We start from the raw sequence: 19888 nt of genomic DNA on the forward strand, positions 1-19888 counted from the left end.
CTGCTTACCTCTGGACTTGCTTATGCCATTGTTATTTCTAGTTTCTGTTACTAGGAGGCAAATATAAATCCCAGTGCTAAAGGTACCAAGTTTACACTGTATGTGTCTACTAGTATAATAGAAACAAAAATTTACTTGAGGCTCAAAATGTTGTCAGTGAGACTGAAATTTCCACTGAATTGGAAATTTTAATTTGGGCACTGAAAAACAACTAATAGAATAAAATATCCTGTAATGGCTTAAGAGTATATGAATGATAAAAAATAAAAATAAAATAATCATAATGATCACGTTATGCCCATCACCTGAACATATATGTATGCAAGTTGCATTGGCAAGTGCCTCTTTTATTTTTTTCCCTGTTCTCTGCTAGAGTATTTCATCCACAAACTAGAAGAGTGAAAAACACCTAAAAATGTTAAAAAAAAAACATATAAAGGGGATGGATTTAAAACTACAGCAGTGAAACTTTGCCTAGGCAAGCAAGTTAACTTATAATATCTGGAAACATAAAGTTCCTAATCAATTTAAAAATTATGAATATTATGGATAAAATATGATAGTTTTGTCCCCAGGAAATTCCAAGCAATTTTAACTTTGGTAAGTGGACAGGACATTGTGGCATAAATATAAATATATATTTATATTGACTCTCTATCAGCTTCACACTCATTAATTGGTGTTCATTTTCCATTCACCATGAAATTTAATAATACATATATTTTAAGTTGTCACAAACCACTTCTGGAACAAAAATGTATTTAACAAATACTTCAAGACAGAGTAAGTAGAACCAAAGACATTCTGATCTCAACTATACAGTTAGGGAACTCAATAAAATCACAGCACTAACAGCTAACACCAAAAGTGAACTTTTTATGTGCCAAGTAATGTAAACACTCTACATGGGGTAACTCATTTAGTTCTCATAATAATCCTATGTGAAGTAGGGACTATTTTAATCTCCATTTTACAGATGAACAAAATGTGGCCAAGAAAGGTTAAAGTACTTGCCCAAGTTTATGAATCTAATAAACAGCAAAGCTCAGTTTTAATCCAGGAAATCTGATTCAAAACCACACACTCCTAATCATATACTATCCTTCTCTCACTAAGATGAAAAGTATACCTATGCTATGCTACAATGTTAAAGTTAAAAGGCTTTCCCATAAAATGGGACAATCCAGTAATGGTACACAAATGAAAGCAAGAAAAGACCAAGAATCTTCTCTTCCTTCCTTTAAAAATCTGTAGGGAATTTGCAAAGCAGAATTGGTGGAATTTTGGGTAGAAATTTCATAAACTGATGGTATATAGCCCAGAGGCATGTGTAAGCCTGGTATAAAAGGTATTATATGACTTCTGTTTCTATTTCAATCATTTACTTTTCTTGTCAACTAAGTAACAATGATCTTCTGTATTTGCTTTTTTATACATACAAAATAAGCAAATGATTGTAAACTAGAATTCCTAAATAACCATCTCAATTAATAAAAATTCTCATCACCTATATTTATATTTATATATTTATATTTACAGGTGAGAAAGGTTCAGAAAAATATCTGGCAAAGTAACTTAAGTGTAACCCATCTTCACCAAGCATTACAAATGCACTGGAACTGGGAAGTAAGATTAATGAAGGTGGGGGGATAATTTTATTAAAAAAAAAGTTATCCATAAGTGAACACTGCATTTGAGATACTCCTGAAATACCATATAAAGTAGCAACACAGTCCCAAGACATCTGCTCTTTCTCCACTACAGTGTACAGTCTGAGGATCCACTTAATTAAGGCAATACAGCCAATGCATTGAAACGTTTTCTTCTTGTGTTTTAATGTGAACAAATCCAGCCAATACACTGAAACTCTTTCTTCTTGTGTTTTAATGTAAACAAATGACATTATGCAAGGGAACAGAAGGATCAAGTAATCTAAATGGTGTGTGGTAAAACAAATGCAGACTATTATCATATAGAAATTCCATGGGTATGACCTATCCAAATGACTTATCACCTCATTTACTACATAGGTATCACTATGCTTGGATGAAAAATGATAGTTTTGCTGATGTATGCCCAGATTTCTCTAAATAAAAGACACGATGGAGTTTAAAGTCTTTAGGAAATGCCAATATAGTGACTCTGAATATAACCATATATATTAAAAATCTGTTAAATGTTAAGTATGATAAACTAAAAATCTAGTCATATTCTCTGAACAGAGGTTGGTTCTGTCTATTTTTCTTTGAAACTTTAGCAGTCAAAAGCTATATGGAATCAGAGGAAAGAAGCCGAGGGAATACTTCCTAACTTATTCTATGAGGCAAGCATTACCCTAATACCAAAGCCAAAGACATGAAGAGAAAACTACAGTCATCTCTCATGAACGTAGATGAAAAAATCCTCGACAAAATATTAGCAAATCAACCCCCAAAAAGTATAGAAAGAATTATATACAATGACCAAATGGGCTTTATCCCAAGTATGCAAGGCTAGTTCAACATTCAAAAGTCAATTATGGGGGCTTCCCTGGTGGCGCAGTGGTTGAGAATCTGCCTGCCAATGCAGGGCACATGGGTTCGAGCCCTGGTCTGGGAAGATCCCACATGCCGTGGAGCAACTGGGCCCGTGAGCCACAATTACTGAGCCTGCGTGTCTGGAGCCTGTGCTCCGCAACAAGAGAGGCCGCGATAGTGAGAGGCCCGCGCACCGCGATGAAGAGTGGCCCCCGCTTGCCACAACTAGAGAAAGCCCTCGCACGGAAACGAAGACCCAACACAGCCATAAATAAATAAATAAAGCAAACTGTCAACAAGTAAAAATAAATAAACACTATAAAAATAATTAATTATGTAATCATCACATCAACAAGCTAAATAAGAAAAATCACATGATCATATCAATAGATGCAGAAAATTGTGTGACAAAATCCAACACATACTTATGATAAAAATTCTCAGTAGACTAGGAAGGGTGGGAACTTTCTCAACTTAAAAGAGACTATCTACAAAAACCCTTGAGCTAACATCATAGTTTAGGTGGTAAACTCAAAGCTTTCCCACTAAGATCAGGTACAAGGCAAGGATGTGCCCTCTTAGCCACTCCTTTCATTATCATACTAGAAGTCCTTGCTAATGCAGTAAGACAAGACAAGGAAATAAAAGGTATACAGATTTGAAAGGAAGATATGAAACTGTCTTTGTTTTATGATAAAGATGGCATGATTGACTCTGTAGAAAATCTTACAGAATTGACAAAAATTCTTAGAACTAGTGAACAATTATTGCAAGTTTGCAGGATACAAGGTTAATATACAAAAGTCAATTTCTTTCCTATATAATATATATAATTATATAATAACTATATATTATACTTATAATGCAATGTAATAATTATATTATTATATAATATAATAATGAACAAGTGGAATTTTAAATTAAACACACAATGAAATACTTAGGTATAGATGTTAACCAATATGTACAAGACCAATATGAGGATGATTATAAAACTGATGGATAAAAATCAAAGAACTAAATAGGATAGATACTGCATGTTCATGGATAAGCTCAATATTGTCAAGATGTCAGTTCTTTCTAACCCACTCTGTAGATTCAATGCAATCCCAATCAAAATCCCAGCAAGTTATTTTGTGAATGTCAGTAAACTGATTCTAAAGTTTATATGGAGACGCAAAAGACCCAAGAGAGCCAACTCAATATTGAAGGAGAACAACATTGGAGGACTGATGCTACCAGACTTCAAGACTTACTATAAAGCTACAGTAATCAAGACAGTGTGGTACTGATGAAAGAATAGACAAATAGATCAATGAACAGAATAGAGAGTACAGAAATAGACCCCCATAAATATATCAACTGATCTCTGACAAATGAGCAAAGACAATACAATTGAAAAAAGATTGTCTTTTCAACAAATGCTGCTGGAAAAACTGGACATCAAAGGGCAAAAAAAAAAAAAAAATCTAGATACAGATCTTATTCCCTTCACAAAACTTAACTCAAAATGGATCACAGACCTAAAAGTATATTGCAAAACTATGAAACTCCAAGGTGACAACATAGGAGAAAAACTAAATGACCTTGGGTATGGTGATGACTTTTTATAAACAATAATGAAGACACAATCCATGCAATAATTGATAAGCCATAATTCATTAAAATTAATGATTTCTGTCCTGTGAAAGACAGTATCAAGAGGATGAGAAGACAAGTCACAGACTGGGAGAAAATATTTCAAAAGACATATCTGACAAAAGCCTGTAATTCAAATATACAATGAATTCTTAAAAATCAATAATAAGGGGGCTTCCCTGGTGGCACAGTGGTTGAGAATCTGCCTGCCAATGCAGAGGACATGGATTCGAGCCCTGGTCTGGGAGGATCCCACATGCCGCGGAGCAACTAGGCCCGTGAGCCACAACTACTGATCCTGCGCGTCTGGAGCCTGTGCTCCGCGACAAGAGAGGCCGTGATAGTGGGAGGCCTGCGCACCGCGATGAAGAGTGGCCCTTGCTCGCCACAACTAGAGAAAGCCCTTGCACAGAAACGAAGACCCAACACAGCCAAAAATAAATAAATAAAATTTAAAAAAATCAACAATAAGAAAATAACCTGATTAAAAAAATGGGTCAAAGACCTTAGCAAATACCTCACCAAAGCAGATAACTAGATGGCAAACAAACATATGAAAAGATGTTCCACATCATGTGTCCTCAGAGAAACGCATACTGAAATGAGATACCACTACACACTTATTAGAATGACCAAAATCTGGAAAACTGACATCACCAAACGGTGGTGGGGATATGGAGCAGCTCTTATTCATTGCTGGTGGGAATGCAAAATGGTGCAGCCACTTTGGAAGGCAATTTGGTGGTTTCTTACAAAACTAAATATACTCTTCTCATATGGTCCAGCAATTGTGCTCCTTGGTATTTACCCAAAGGAGTTGGAAATTTATGTCCACACAAAAACCTGAACATGGATGTTTATAGCAGCTTTCTTCATAATTGCCAAAACTTGAAAGCAACTAAGATGTCCTCCAATAGGTGAATGGATAAGCTGTAGTACATTCAGGCAATGGAATATTATTCAGCACAAAAAAAGAAATGAGCTATCAAATCATGAGAAGACATGGAGGAAAGTTAAATGCCTATTAACAAGAGCAAGAAGCCTATTTGTTCCTCTCTTTCTTTAAACTTTTATATTCATCCAGCATTCCCTACCATTTTTATCCTAGTAATATATCTTATGCTTAAAACTCAGTAGTGATCACTCCATTTACTTCTCTGAAATGTATATATTTAAAAATTAAAAAGACTTGCTATGATCATAAATCCATTGAGCCTTTTCAGAGATTAAATTATAATTTCTGAAGTCCCTTCACTGTGAGATCATCAGAGATGACATTAATTAAGGACTGCTCAATTATAAGTCCATGATAGCATTTGATATAGTCACCCCTCCACGTAAATCATTTTTTTCACTTTCCTTTTGGGCAAACTTTTAAAACTTCACTTCCTAACAGTCTTCCCATTGCTCACTTTGCTTCAGCCATCCTGTCTTCCTTGTCCTTTCTCAAATACAACCAAGCACTCTTTCTACATCTGCCCATTGCACATGGTGTTCTCTCTATCTGGAATGTCCTTCTTCTAGATAGCTTCACGACTTATCACTCTGTACATTCACATCTCTTCTTAAATGCCAGCTCAGTTCATCACTGAGGACTGCTCTCACTCACTTTAAAATAGTACCCCTACTCTTCATGTGCATCACTAACTATTGATCCTTTCTCATGACATTTATCATCCCCAAATATCATACATTTGTTTATTGTCAGTCCCATACCCCATTAAAAGTAAGCTCCCTAGAAAACCCTAAGGAAAATGGGGATTCTGATGTATTTACTTCTGTATCTCCAAGGTCTAAAACAGTACCTGGTACATCGTAGGGGCTGACTAAACGTTTGCTGAATTTATTGAATAAAGAACAAAAAGAGAAGAGATACTTACTAATTTATTTTAGTAACTGTACTTTAGAAAAAAATACCGTAATACATTTTCAAATTTTCAAGAGTCAAATGGTATATTTACCTTCAAAAAGATGTATAAATTATTTTAAATGATTTTAAAAACCTGCAAATTATTTTATAAAATAGTACACTAGTGATGGTATTCTTTAAATTTACATAATCTATTAATAAAATACAATATCACATGAAATAGAGGTTTGCATTGTAAATAATTGATAACTGAGTGCCTTTATTTTTATGGTACCTAATCAGGACGAACGGGGGAATAAAAGAATTAGTAACGATAATGTATAAATTTATTTGAAAATTATATACATTTTGAAATTCATAACAAAACAATAAAATGAACAAAGTGTCAAGTTTCTTAATTTCTATCACTGAAAACCGGGAACTGTTATTGGGAATCACTCATTTTCTAAACTTTGTTAGATCTATTAATACAGTGAATGTTCCAGACTAAATTTTTTACGACATTGGTAATTTTGTGCTTCTAAAACCAGAAGAACTAATTAATGACATATTGAAATCTCTCTGAAAAGACAGTATTTTGGAATGATCCATTAGCATATAACATTCTAAGTCCTAAAACGTCCTGGAACCTCAAGGAGTGCTTAGTTGGATCTAAGGAGACTCCTTTCAGTGGTCTCTGGATGCATAAGCTCTGCTTCCTTCAGTAGATTTTAATAACCAATTCTCTCATCACTATTCTCTGTGCATCTCAAATAAAATATTAGCTACTTGTATCTTTTAAAAAGTACTATTTGAATCTAGGCCACACTGTACAGACACAAATTTTCTCTCAAAAAGAACTTTGCCCTTGTCTGCAGATGCTTCCTTATCCATCTCTGAGTGGAGGAGAAGTGGCCCTGTACCAGTCACTATGGCTGCAAAACAAATTACCCCCAAACTCTGTGGTGTAAAACAACCATTTATTATGATCACATATTCGGTGGGTTAGGAACTGGAATATGGTGCAGCTGTGACAGCCTATCTTTGTTCCATGACGTTTGTGACCTCAGTTGGCAGACTTGAAGGCTAGGAGCTAGAATCATCTGAGGACTCATTCACTCTCATATCTGATGGTTGATGCTTGTCCCCCCACATAGGCTACTTTCAATTTTGTCATTGCCTGGTGGTCAGATTTCACAAGTGAGTGTTTCAAGAGAGAAAAAGAGATAGGTGGAAGTCTTATTGCCTATTATGATCCAGCCTCAAAATCATGAGTGTCATATCCATCACATTCTATCTGTTGGGACATTCAAAAAGATCGGCCCCAGACTCAGGGGAGGAGAAACAGACTCTGCTGACCGACGGAGAGTGGCAAGAGAATGCTGGCCTGGAAACACTGCTGTGGCCTTCTTAGGAGAATACAACCCACCACAGATCCTAATTGGATGCTATTTTTTAGCATTCTCAGTTTCTTGAGGGTGTTACTTCTACCTCCGGTTCAGATGACTGCTGGAGCAAGTCAGTTTTCACCTAAATTACAAGAGGTAATATCGGTCTCTGAATTGTAGTCAGGAAGAATAACTTCAATATTTATGGGACTCAAAATGTAGGAAAAATCAAGGTCGAGAAATAATAAATATGGAAGATTAAGCAAACAATGATGGGATAACATATTTGAGAGACAAGTCATTTTCTCTATTGGTCTTATTTTCAACAAACCACTTGCAATTGGACTTGCCTTTCTTCTTAAACAGTTGTAATAACTTCCTTAAAGAACACATCATACCACGTCTCCTTGAAAACTATGCCCTTGCCTACACGTATGTTTCTGTCCCCAACATCTTGGAGTGCCTTCCTTAGCAAGTAGAAAACAAGGAGGGAACCAGATGCATGTACACTTCTTACCCTACTCACTTCACAGAAACCCCATTCTTAATCCTGTGGGTTTATACTGCTCTGTGAGTTGAGCAGCATGAAAATCCTCCTGAAGCCTCAATGCAAATGTTTCTCTAATCCTATTAAAGCCACAAAACACACCCAGATGAATGAGTAGGAAACTGAGCTAGAGAACTCTCCCCGACCCCAGTACCACTGTCAGTTTTGGCACTGACTTCATTGGTCAGCCTCTCCCTCTAAGTATGGCATGGCTTAAATGGGAAACCAAAACTCTGGCCTTCTCTGTCTAGGACACTCAAGTCAAACCTGTATGCTGTTTTAGCCAAAGCTCCGGAGAGGATTCTGAATATACTTTTTAAATGTAAAGAAAAAGGGTTGAAATAGGACATATAAAAAATAGACACAAAACAATACAATGGTCTATTTAAACTGGTTTTCTCTTTTTAAAACTAAGATATAATCATATATCATATATTTAAACAAAGGATTATATAGCAGGAAGCAAAATCTCTCCTAGCCCACCTCCTAGAGATCATTGACCACATTTTTCTTTTGTTTATTAAAATATATTTTGCATTACAACACACACACAGAGGTATATAGCAAAATATATTTAAATATACAGGATCAAATGATTCAGGAGGTTTTACAACCATATCAACAAATGTAGGTAAGTATAATTCTTTTTAGTAAACACACAGTATTCCATTTTAACATAATTCATTTAACCAGTCCCCTATGGATGGACATTTAGGTTGTTTCTAATTTTGAAATATCAAAAAATAAAACTCTATTGGGTGAATATGCGCCACGGGATATTTAACAAAAACACATTTTCCAATGTGATAAGGACTGACTGTTAAACTTTCTGTAGTAGCTTAAAGGGCAGTTGGAAGAGAAGGTTTTTTAAAGATGTACGCATATAAGATGATACTCTACTTCACAAATCAGAAAAGTTAATCTGTTAAAATGTGTTGGTAGTAACAGTTAGGGCTTGACTCTTGTTAATGAGGCCCTTGGGAAAATATAAACACTCTTCCTGAATTCAAATCACGCCTGCGCACCACATTCTTGTCTTCAGCTCGAGCTTCTGGCGTTCCAGCCTGCAATTGAGGCCTTGCATCAGATGCCAAACTAAACATTTGGGAACAAGAATTGTAATGACCTCCTGTTTATGTTTGTTTGTTTTAAGTAATTTAAAAACATATAACATGAAGTAAAACAGAAAAATTAGGATGGGGAAATAACTCTAAGAAATAGGAAACTGGATATCTTTCAAAGGATTTTCTTGGATATTCATACATTATTCAGAGCATATAATTAATTGTCAGTGTAGATCAGCATGACCTTTGAAACAGAGAAGAAGGAAGGAGAGATATGAATTCCATCCAGACATTAGTGAAAAATACAAAAAAATAAAATTACCTGAATGCATGGGATAAGAAAGAACAGAGGTTCATTCCAGTTCACTTTCCACATCTCCATGTCTAGTGAAGTTTGCATGACTGACTAATGGGCATTCTAGTGAAGCCACGACAGATTGATTACTGCTGTTGTTTTTTTAATCATGAACTTTTTCATGTAGTTAAACCCTGCCTCATTCTCTATTTTAAGAAGGGAAAATAACTGTCTGCCCCTGAAGGCTTTCATATTAAACATGTCAAAGCATATTACTGATGATGTAAAAAGCACTTTGACATGTTTAGCATGAAATACTTCAGTGTCAGAAAACTATTCTCTTCTTAAAATGCCAGATTGTTCTCAAAGGCCTAAAGGAGTCTGTGGACTTATTAAAAGAATGTGCTAACATCCCCTCCATTAGTCTTTACAATGTACGTTCCTATGGAAGAAGGTTCCCTTTGGTGGAGTAGTATTGATTAGAAGAAGGCCGGGGTTGAGGGTGTCTGAGATGTTGGCAATTTTCTGCTTGACTTAAGTGCTGGTTATACAGGTGTGCTTTCTTTGTGAAAATTCATTGAGTGGTATTCTTAGACTGTAGTTAATTTCTCTTGATATTTAAAAGATATTAATGGCTTATTATTGATAATCAGCACAACCAAATCAAAAAAGAATGTTTCTACACTGATGAAACAGCTAGTTTTACATTATTGTGAATCACTCTGTTATGTACTTCCTAAGTACAAATGTTTTCTTAATACTTAATTGAGAGGATGATATAATCAAGGGTTAATTTATATGCTTTTCTTACTTTCATGTATATTAGTATAATTAGTACTATGTCTGAAAGAAAATACGCAATTTCCTCCAAATAATGACAGTAAAGACTTATTAAGCACTTATAACATGCCATGTGTCAGGCTCGTTTATATGCCCACTACCATTTAATTCTTAAAGAACTAGGAGCTTTCCTGCTGAGAAACACCATTCTAAGGTGGCACTTTCTGAATATTCAATAACATTCGCTATTGCTTGCACAGAATTTTCTTTCCTTTAGATCTGCAGGTTCTTTCACTTATTCAAGTATAGCTGAGGACCTATAATATGCCAGGCATGGTTCTAAACAATGTTGCAGTCTTAAGAATCCTGTCCTATTTCTCCAACACATCTCTTTGGGGGAATTATGGAGGACACACATCTGGGAAAAGCCTTGACAACGATGTTTTAAATATCTTTTAGTTTTATAGCATATCTGGGACTCGACAAAGAAAAGCACAGAGTAAGGGGGGAAAGGCAGTATAAGGAAGCTTTCCGTACTTCAGCATGCTTAACTAATCGCTTCTCTGCAGATTAGATTTATCTTCCAACCAATAAACATTCTGTGGTGCCTATTCTGTTCAGTATCACACAATTTGTCATTTATCGATTCACCAATTACTCCATGTGTTAACAACCAGCCCAATTAATTCATAAACTCTATGAGAATCGGAGTCAATGCTTTATATTACTAGGGGTTGGCAAACTTTTTTGTAGGGGTCCAGGTAGTATATTTTAGCCTTTTTGGGCCATATGGTCTCAGTTACAATTACTCAATTCTGCTCTTGTAGCACGCAAGTAGCCATAGATAATATGCAAACAAATGGATGTAGCTGTGTTCCAATAAAACTTTATTAAAAAATAGGCAGCAAGCTGAATTTGGTCCATTAGTCATGTTTGGCAAACCCCTGCTTTATCCCACAGTACCTTTTATAGTGCTGGACAGGTAGCTGGCCTCAGTAAATACATCTTGCTTGACAGAGTCAAGAGCATTGAAAAAGGAAATGCAGGAAATGGGAAGGGAAGTGGCATTAATTCTGAGTTCTCTAAGGGGACATCTCCACATTCCCTCTGCTGCTAACCTGGATTATACCTCTTCCTCTTCGAAATCAGATTCTACAGCTACAGGGAATATTACTTCTACTGATTTAAGGAAATCATATTAGGAAAAGGAAAAAAAATCTGACAAGAAATTCAAATTGATGAGGGAGCATAAACTTGCTCAGTGTAGTATCTTTTCCCTTGCAAGTAGAAAACAGTCATTTGTATATAAGGTAGGAAACTCCAATGGGGGAAAAAAAGGCCCTATTCGTAAAAGAATGCATCATAGAAATCCAAATATGTGTGGTCCAACCAAGCAAAAGTGGTTGGCAGTGGGATTTAAAAAACAAGATTAACACAAGATGTTAAGTCCTGAAATCCATCTAGTCACAAACATGTGTGTTTTTAATGACATTCAGAGCCATTTCCATAAAATGAAAGAACAGAGGTTAATTTATTTCATTGAAAACATTATGAAAAATCTTAGAATTCCCTAGAACTAAGAACCTTTTATTATTTTCTCATGGCTGAAAATCATGTTCATCTGCCAGTGACAAGTAATGCTCATGGTTAGGTGGAGATAGAAGACTGATAGCAGCATAAGATGACAGCAAGGGACCACAGTACCATTTTTTTTTTTCAACATAAAATTGACATATGAGATGCGGACACAGTGAAGGGGCTCTTCATAAAACAAAGTTAACAAAGTAAGTACAGGTTTTTCTCAGACCCTACTGAATAGAACAATTATTTCAGTAAGAGGAATCACCCCAGGCTCAGTCCTTGCTGTGACTGCCACTCTCATTGATTCAGAAAATACTTACTGAATGCCTACAAAATACTGGACACTGGGGTACGTACTGGAACATACAGCTTTTTTTCTTTTAAAGTGCATCATTATTCTTTGGGGGAAACACACAACAGCATTTAAAACAGTAAAATAGTTTCAGTTACTGTTATGTGCTAGGGGAAAAAAATAAGTGCTAGGGAAAAAAACTAAGGCATGGCAGTTCCTGGGAGGAACGTGTGGTGTGATTTTAGCTAAAATGGCTAAGAGATAGCCTTTAGGAAAACTTTGAAAGATTTCAAGTTTGGTAATGTGATGATCAGATTTATGCTTTGAGAAGACAGATCACGAGATGCTGGATGGACAATACACTGCAGTGGAGAAGGGGGGGCATAAGAACGGAAGCAAGTAGTCCTGGTAAAGGTGATGGTGGCCTTATGACATAGTAGTGGAGACTGAGGAGATATTCTAAGCCATATTTGACCTGCCGAAAGATGAAATTAGCTTGGGCTAGAGAGGATGCAATGGAGAGGTGGTAAAAAGTTGATGAATTCAGTATTAATTTGGAGTATGTTTGTCAGTCTTGTTGGAAGACTATGTGAGTTGTGGAAAGAGGATGACTTCCAGGATTTAGGTTTGAGTGACTGTGCCATTTACTGAGATAAGAAAGACTTCTGAAGGGGAAAACCTGGCAGGGAATGGGTGGCAGAAATCAAGATTTCTGCTTTAGACATAAGCCTTTCTCATCAGGCCATGCCCTAAGGTCGACTTCACAAGAGAGGCAGTCTGGGTATTGTGCTCCTCCTGGGAAAAAATAATTATGTTTTAGTCAAAGGATTATGCACATAACAGAGGTTCAATAAATACACGGTAAGTGAATTTATGAAACAAGTCATTATCCAACCAGTTTTCAAAGTCTAATTATGTGAACAGAATTAGCAAGTTAGTTAAGGAGCATGACAGGCTTTCACAGAAACGATTTATTTGCATTTCTTACCTAAAAACCAGCTTCTTCACCCTCTCAGATTTCAAGATTCGACCCTGGGTGGCTATACTCCCTTCTACACTGGTACACTCCCTGCTGGTATAACTGTATTCTCAAGGAATAAAAGTGCAAGAATGAGTATTGATGCATTGCTACAGTTTGCAAAACTATTACCAGTCCAGAAACAGAAGAAGAGTTCTTTGATCAAGACATAGATTTTACAACTAAGTGAAAATAATACTCTTTCACCAAACGTTTTGGACTAAAACTAGCCTTGAAACAAGAGAATACTATATTAATGTCTATAAGAAGCAGAAATTCTGTAACTGGGCGCTTTGGAGCCTTCCTCTTTTTCCTTTCTTGTTCCCATAATTATCAGTTTTGTAAAGCAATCCAAGTATTTTCATTTGGATAATACCTAGTTACTTATCTTTTTATATTGTGTATAGCCTATAAATAGCTCTTTATATATCATGTATGTTTAATTATATGGTGATTATCTATAAATTCTTATTTTTTAAAGAGAACTTAATAAAATAAAATGATATAAGTCACTCATGTCATGATCCAGAACTAAGCTCTATTAAACTGTGATATATATTATACAATACATCTACCTAGAGACTAGTACTCTCTTGTTGCTTGAAGGCAATAAATAGCCCTCCGTCTTATAAGATGACACACGCACCTCCACCCCTGCAACCCTTCCACTAAGATTTACACCTCTCGTCTTCAAGACCTGGCCCCCAGACTAATGCCATCTATCGAACTACATCATAATCCACCCTGGGAAGTGAGGTGCCTGCTAAGGAAAGAAAGGGACTATATCGCAAAGGCCCTGTAGGACCCAGCCAACATGTACCAGCAGGAGGCAGGAGACTATGTACGAGACAGTGCTGGATCAAGAAGAGATAGAATATAAGTTTGGATAAGGGAGAGTTTATTGACATGAGAGCATTCTCGCACAGGATTTAATACCCTAGCAAGACTACATGAGATGACACTAAGACACTGCTACGATGGCTCTTGGAAGCATACAGAAAGCAATGGTAGGAATGCCACAACCTATGGCTGACAGCAGAAGTCTTATCACAAACTACACCACCCAGAAGCTGCTGGCCTAATAGTGATGGAATGATCTGTTGAAGGCACAGTTGAGACTCCACCTTACAAATGATATCCTATAATCCATTCTCTAGGATATAGAATACACCCTAGATCAACAAACATTATAAGGAGCTGTGTTCCCAGGAAGTAGAATTCATAGTTCCCAGAACCAAGAGGTGGCAGTAAAAGTGGCCCTACTTATCATCATTGTTAATAATTGACTTGGAGACTTTGTGCTTCGCATTCCAGCAAACTCTAGGCTTTAGAGGTCCTGATTTTCTGTTGCTATCCCAACAAAGGACACAGTATAAGTCCCATTAAACTTTAAGCTGGTACTGCCACCTGGTCACTTCGGGCTCCTCAGGCCAAAAAACTGTACGCAAGGAAAGAAGGCAGGGGTTATTGATCCTGATCAGCAAGAAGAGATAGAGCTGCTACACAATGGCGTAAGGTAAGCCTGTCTGACACCTAGGTGATCCAGGAGGGCAATTCTTGGAACTGCCTTGCCTCATTTTACCTGTAAATAGACAAGTTCAGCAGCCATAGCCCGAGAAACACACGGCAACAGAGCCTTAGAGGTCTTACGACTGTGGATCTGGGTTATCTCATCAGGTAAGCCCCCAGAACAGCAGAGTTCAGTCAAGGGTAGAGAAATCTAGAAAAAGGAGTGGAGGAGGGAGATGAGAATCACTTGTAGCCTTGAGACCAGGTGAAGAAGTAGGAATTACAGCTCTTCCCACCAACTTTCCTTTTTTGTTTCCCCACAAAAGAAAATCAGAAGACCAAACAGAATCCTGGAGGAACTGTTACAAGAACCTATATAAAGGAAATAGACTTGAGTAGTGAAAGGAACGGACGGTAGACCACCACCCAGAGTCTACTTTCAGGACTAATTCCCATAGTTGCTGGGAATGTTGGTGGCTGGTGGGGCTCAGCTAAATCCCTCTCCAGGAATTGCTACCTTGACCAAGGTCATGCCCTCTCTCTGAGAGCCTCCCATATTCAATGACTGGTCTTTGCAGGGGTATAAAGGCCCAGATACCTTGCCTCAAGGTGATTCAACTGTAAAGGGCCAGCCCAGTTCCAGGGCTCTATGGGATTAGCTGAAGCCCTTACGCAACTGCATTGCAACTCCTCCCTTTGCCCAAACCTACTTCTTTCTCCCCACATAGAAGCTGGTCCTAAAAGAATTCTCTAATTTCCTGCACACAAATCTCAATCTCAAAGTTGCCTTTGGGGGACATACGACTTAAGACAAACTGGTAAGGCTACACTGTATTGGCTGATTATTAGATCTGGAAATGGCATAAAAACATGAAATCCTAGAGCTGGAAGAGACCAGGAAGACCATCCTGTTCAGTGGTAAGCACTTTTTTTGCTCCCAAAGATAAGTTCAGAAAAGTGGTGGCAGGGTAGGAAGACAAAGGAAAAACATTCAAAATAATTTTTATAAGTTCCTTGGAAAAATATCTTTATGACTTTAGGGTACTTATTTTAGTAAACAGAAGAATGTCATTGAGAAAATCAGTAGTGCTTTTGGAGACTGGTTTTGGTGCCACAACTAGGGTGCTACTGCATCCACTAGGTAGAGGCCAGGGATGCCACTAAACATCCAGTGGCTATACTACCCCCAACAACAATTAATTATCAGGACCAAAATGCCAACAGTGCCAATGTTGAGAAATCCTGGTTTAGAGGTCACCAAGTATAGTACACTCATCATCTCACTTCATTCTTGGGATTAGGGGGGATTACTGGCATCGCTTCATTACTGATGGCGAAATAGAAGGAAAGTGACTTTGCAAAGGTCAAAAAGACAGCTACCAGTAAAAACGGGTCTAGTAGTTCATTCCATTTTATGCAATTTTTTCTGGCCCGGATGGCTATCACTATATAAATGGAGAACACTGGATACTCTTTACTTCCCTTAATCTCTTCCTTACAAATCAAGCCTATTTATAAAGCTTGATCTGCAGGCTCAAGACCGTTATTCGCCGATAACTTCAAACCCTTCATTATATTAAGAAGCTAAACCTTGAATTTCCATCAGAGAAAAAAAGTCATTTGCAAATACATGCATTGTACATTTACATAACATTTATTCCCAAAGTTTGATTCTAATAAAGCACCTCTACATTGTACAGAACTACTGGTGGATTTAATATACTTATATATAGCATTTGCTAAATATCTTTTTTGCTTGTCTTTTACCCCTGAGAGACAGGCTCAGTAAGTACTCTCACCATTGGTAATACACAGATCTGTCTACAGGGAGCACAGAGTCTAGTGGTCGGGAGTATTCCTCTGGAGTACCAATTCTGCCATTTTCTAGTGGTATAACCTGAGACAAGTTACCTAAACTTTCTCAAAGCTTAAGTTTTCTTACCTGTAGAATAGTAACTGACTACGAGGCCTGTTACAAGGCGAAATGCAATGACTAATAAACCATACACACTGAATAAATGGTAGCTGTAGTGAGTATCTATTGCTTTTTGGCTTTCAGCATCTATCACTCCTTTTTAATGGCAACTTGAATTTCATTTGGGTATTAATTCTTTCCCATTGGATATAGTCTGATGGACTGTAATTAGGAATCTTGCCCTCTCCTAGCCAGAGGGCAGGTATGTAACCCAAACTAATCCAATCAGATGCTCCCTCCCTGGAATTTATACACTGTGTGGAGAAACAAAAAGAATACAGTTAGTTTTGTCCACGCCTAGTAATGGTAGTCTGCCCAGTTATTGTTGTTGTTGTCTTTTAATTGTGACACCATTATTAATGTTGCTGCCTCTGAATTTCCAAAGATGACTTGCTTCTTTTGCCCATTTCCAAGTCGAATGTACAGCCTTCCAACAATTCTGCAAGCCTTGGATATCCTTTCAACAAAATCCCTTATCCTAATGTTAGCCTGATGCAGTTGTATTGCTTGTAACCAAAAGAACCCTACAGGTATACAGGTGCTGTATCTCACACCAGCACCAAACAGCTAATCTAATTAATATGTTATTAAATTAGGTACAAATAAGATTAATGACTTCTCTCTGCCTTCAGAAATAATGTCTAATCATTGATTTGCCTTTTGGTTTTAGCCCTAATACATATCCACACACAGTAAAATCTACATAGGAATTGAAGACTGTTTACCTAAAAGAAAATTTTCCTGTGGAGCAAAGGTGCTGTTTAAGCAGTCATCTCTGTTTGCTCTCTGCTGGAGCACTTCTTGGTAGGACTTCAAGAAATACAAGGCAAATGAAAAGAAACTGCGTTTCTGATTGATGTCTGATTGCCTGGTCCACAATTCTATAGGCTCACCTGAGATCTTAAATAAGAATCTTTTCAGATACAGAGGCTTTCATTATTTTTGGCTTTCCTTCTGTGTCTTGGATGTGGTTGCTCTTTGGGTATAGCTCTGGGTCAGACTCTGTGTGGTAAATCTGAATGTGCAATTACTGGCATCAGGGTTGGAGGAGAGAACTGCAGCAGTAGTGTAACGGCATGTTTCTTAAACAAGGAAAGAAATGAATAATCACTTTGGTTTTTGCTTTACAGATGCTTTGATCCATTTCATTTTTCACTGTGGGAAGATAGAATGGCAATTCTCTGAGTTAACTTTAGCGTTCACTTCCCAGAATAACTCTTTCAAGGCCACGGAATATTATGCCTCCGTCAGCTGGGCTGCCATATGAAGAAGCCAGTAAGATGGCATTTCAGTGCGGGGCACAAAAATACTTTCTTTCCTATAACTTGGTATATAAAATTCAGTGCTCCATTAGCTTCCCACATCCCAGATCAGATGGTTCTAAAGGCAAACACAGTAATTCTTCCAGCAGGGAAATTTGGAAAAACTAAATACATACATAAGAAGGTCAAAGACTCCAAAGACTCCAAAGATTCTTGCTGAATCATTATGCCAAATGTCAGATTTTTGTTAAAAAATATGAGAAAAGCCCATTAGCAGATGCTGCAAGGGGTAACTGTTCTTATTTTCAGTATTACTGAAGCAGCTTTTACCAGTTATGATGGTGCCTGTAGTTAGGCTGTTCTATGGCACCACTGCCCATCTGTCATCTTGTAGCAAGTTTCTAAACAGAAATGGCAACTCCAAAAGGATCTCTACAGATTAAGTTATAACTATAGAGAAGCTGTTCTTCTGCCAAACTTAAGTCAGTTACCTGCCAGACAGGGTAATTTTTCCTGACCTATAAATGATGAGTGAAAGATATGCATAAGAATCTTTTAAGTGACATATGCATTTCATTGCATATCATTTAATAATTGGTTCAAAACTTTCCTGGAAAAAAAAAAAATTATCGATGGCATAGAAATATTTAGTGATTATATAATTTATCCCTTTTCCTAGGAAATATTTTACCCCCTTGTGGTAAGGAAGCGATTGATTTAGGGTGGTCTTTTGATTATTCTTTCTTCTTAGTTGTATACCCCCCTTTCTCAACCCACTCGCTGGCAATTCTACGTTTTGTGAGAAGTATAAGGACCCTGGTTGCAAGGGATTTCATCATATTATGGATTAGCATGTACTGAATACATAACAGAACTCATCAAAGATTTTTTCAATTCCTAAAATGACATTTTCAACATAATTTCTTATGGTAATAAACTTATTCATAATAAAATTCAAGTGTCATCAATTACTTCAGCAGGTACTTTTTAAATCATCATCTAATTTTACAATTTATAGCCTAGCTGAAAACATGCTATGAGATTTAGGATACACGGATTTCAGCCATGAAAGCAGAGTAAATGTTCTTCAGCGTGTGGCTGCACCTAGGGGACCAGAAGAATGAGTTACCTCAGTGACTACATGAAACCCTACTAGCTCCTTCTCACCAGAGACAACTGGATGCTAACTACTTTTATTAAACTGCATGATTTTAAGCTTTCCTCCTTTTAAAGAGATTGTTATCTTTCAGTTCAAACACAATTAAGCTATACTCACTGCATTATATACTTTACTATTTTGAGAATTTTCCTTTTCCTTATTTTAAATCAGAGATTACTGTATTGTAGCTAAGAAAACAGGCGATGATATCATACTTTAAAAAAATATGATTTCTTTGAAATAATGCTGGATGTCAATCCTTTACAGGAATTGGCCCTCCATCATAATGCTGACAAATGATATCCAGTTCAGGTGACTAGTTTTTGTCTGAATAAAGCATTTCTGTGGTGTTAACTTGTTGGAAAGACATGCAAAATTACTGCAATGGCTTATCCTTGATGATAGTTTAAGGTCTTTAAGTAACGGGGAAAGCCCGAAGAAGCCTACCATTGACTGATGGACTACTGAATATATTTAAATATAGGGACCTACGGAATTCTGCCTTCATTTAAGAAAAATGGACAGAAGAATGCCAAGTTTTTTGTTAATTCATAGATGATGACAAGGAAAATAATTAAAAATACTTTCCTAAAATAGTTAAGGCAACTTATATATTTAAAAGTAGTTGAGTCAATACAAACTTCATTCTAGGGGCCTTCAGTGTCTACACGGTACTCAGACAAGTAACATCATTCTGATCCTAAACTGTGTGTTCATATCGTTGATGTCACTGTGGCTTGATGCTGTTTTTCCTTCACTTTTTTTACTTCAACCTCAAACATTCTCATCAGTCTGAAGTGTATTCAGCTGTGTGTAACAGAAATTTGACAAACAGTGGCTTAAATAAGAGTTTATTATTTAATGTACCACAGCCTCTAGGGGTAAGCAGTGCAGAGCTGGTAAGCTGGTAAGTCCAGAAACCAGACTATTTTCTTACATGGGTATCTTCAGCATATATTTTTTCCCTTTTGTTATAAGATGGCTATTGCACCTTCAGGCATTAGCCTGTGCTTGA

At 36.9% G+C, this 19888-nt stretch overlaps 1 protein-coding gene across 17 annotated transcripts in view; it reads right to left on the reverse strand.

The window, feature by feature from the left end:
• CCDC91 (coiled-coil domain containing 91) overlaps positions 1 to 19888 on the reverse strand; it is a 406785-nt gene that overhangs the window by 45540 nt on the left and 341357 nt on the right. For 6 of the 17 annotated variants that reach the window (XM_027129343.1, XM_027129337.1, XM_027129331.1 and 3 more), the window contains one exon: positions 13332 to 14688. The exons of 9 other annotated variants lie outside the window; for them this stretch is intronic. In XM_027129343.1, the coding sequence (XP_026985144.1) occupies positions 14542 to 14688 (147 nt within the window). In that variant the 3' untranslated portion in view covers positions 13332 to 14541. Of the gene's footprint in view, positions 1 to 8554; positions 9003 to 12947; positions 13032 to 13331; positions 14689 to 19888 lie in introns of those variants that run through there. 2 more of the 17 variants (XM_027129338.1, XM_027129342.1) reach the window with 2 other exon arrangements.

The sequence above is a fragment of the Aethalodelphis obliquidens genome, unplaced genomic scaffold (genome assembly GCF_003676395.1).
Source record: "Aethalodelphis obliquidens isolate GAN/ISIS:26980383/991018 unplaced genomic scaffold, ASM367639v1 scaffold36, whole genome shotgun sequence".
Classification (NCBI taxonomy): Eukaryota; Metazoa; Chordata; class Mammalia; order Artiodactyla; family Delphinidae; genus Aethalodelphis; species Aethalodelphis obliquidens.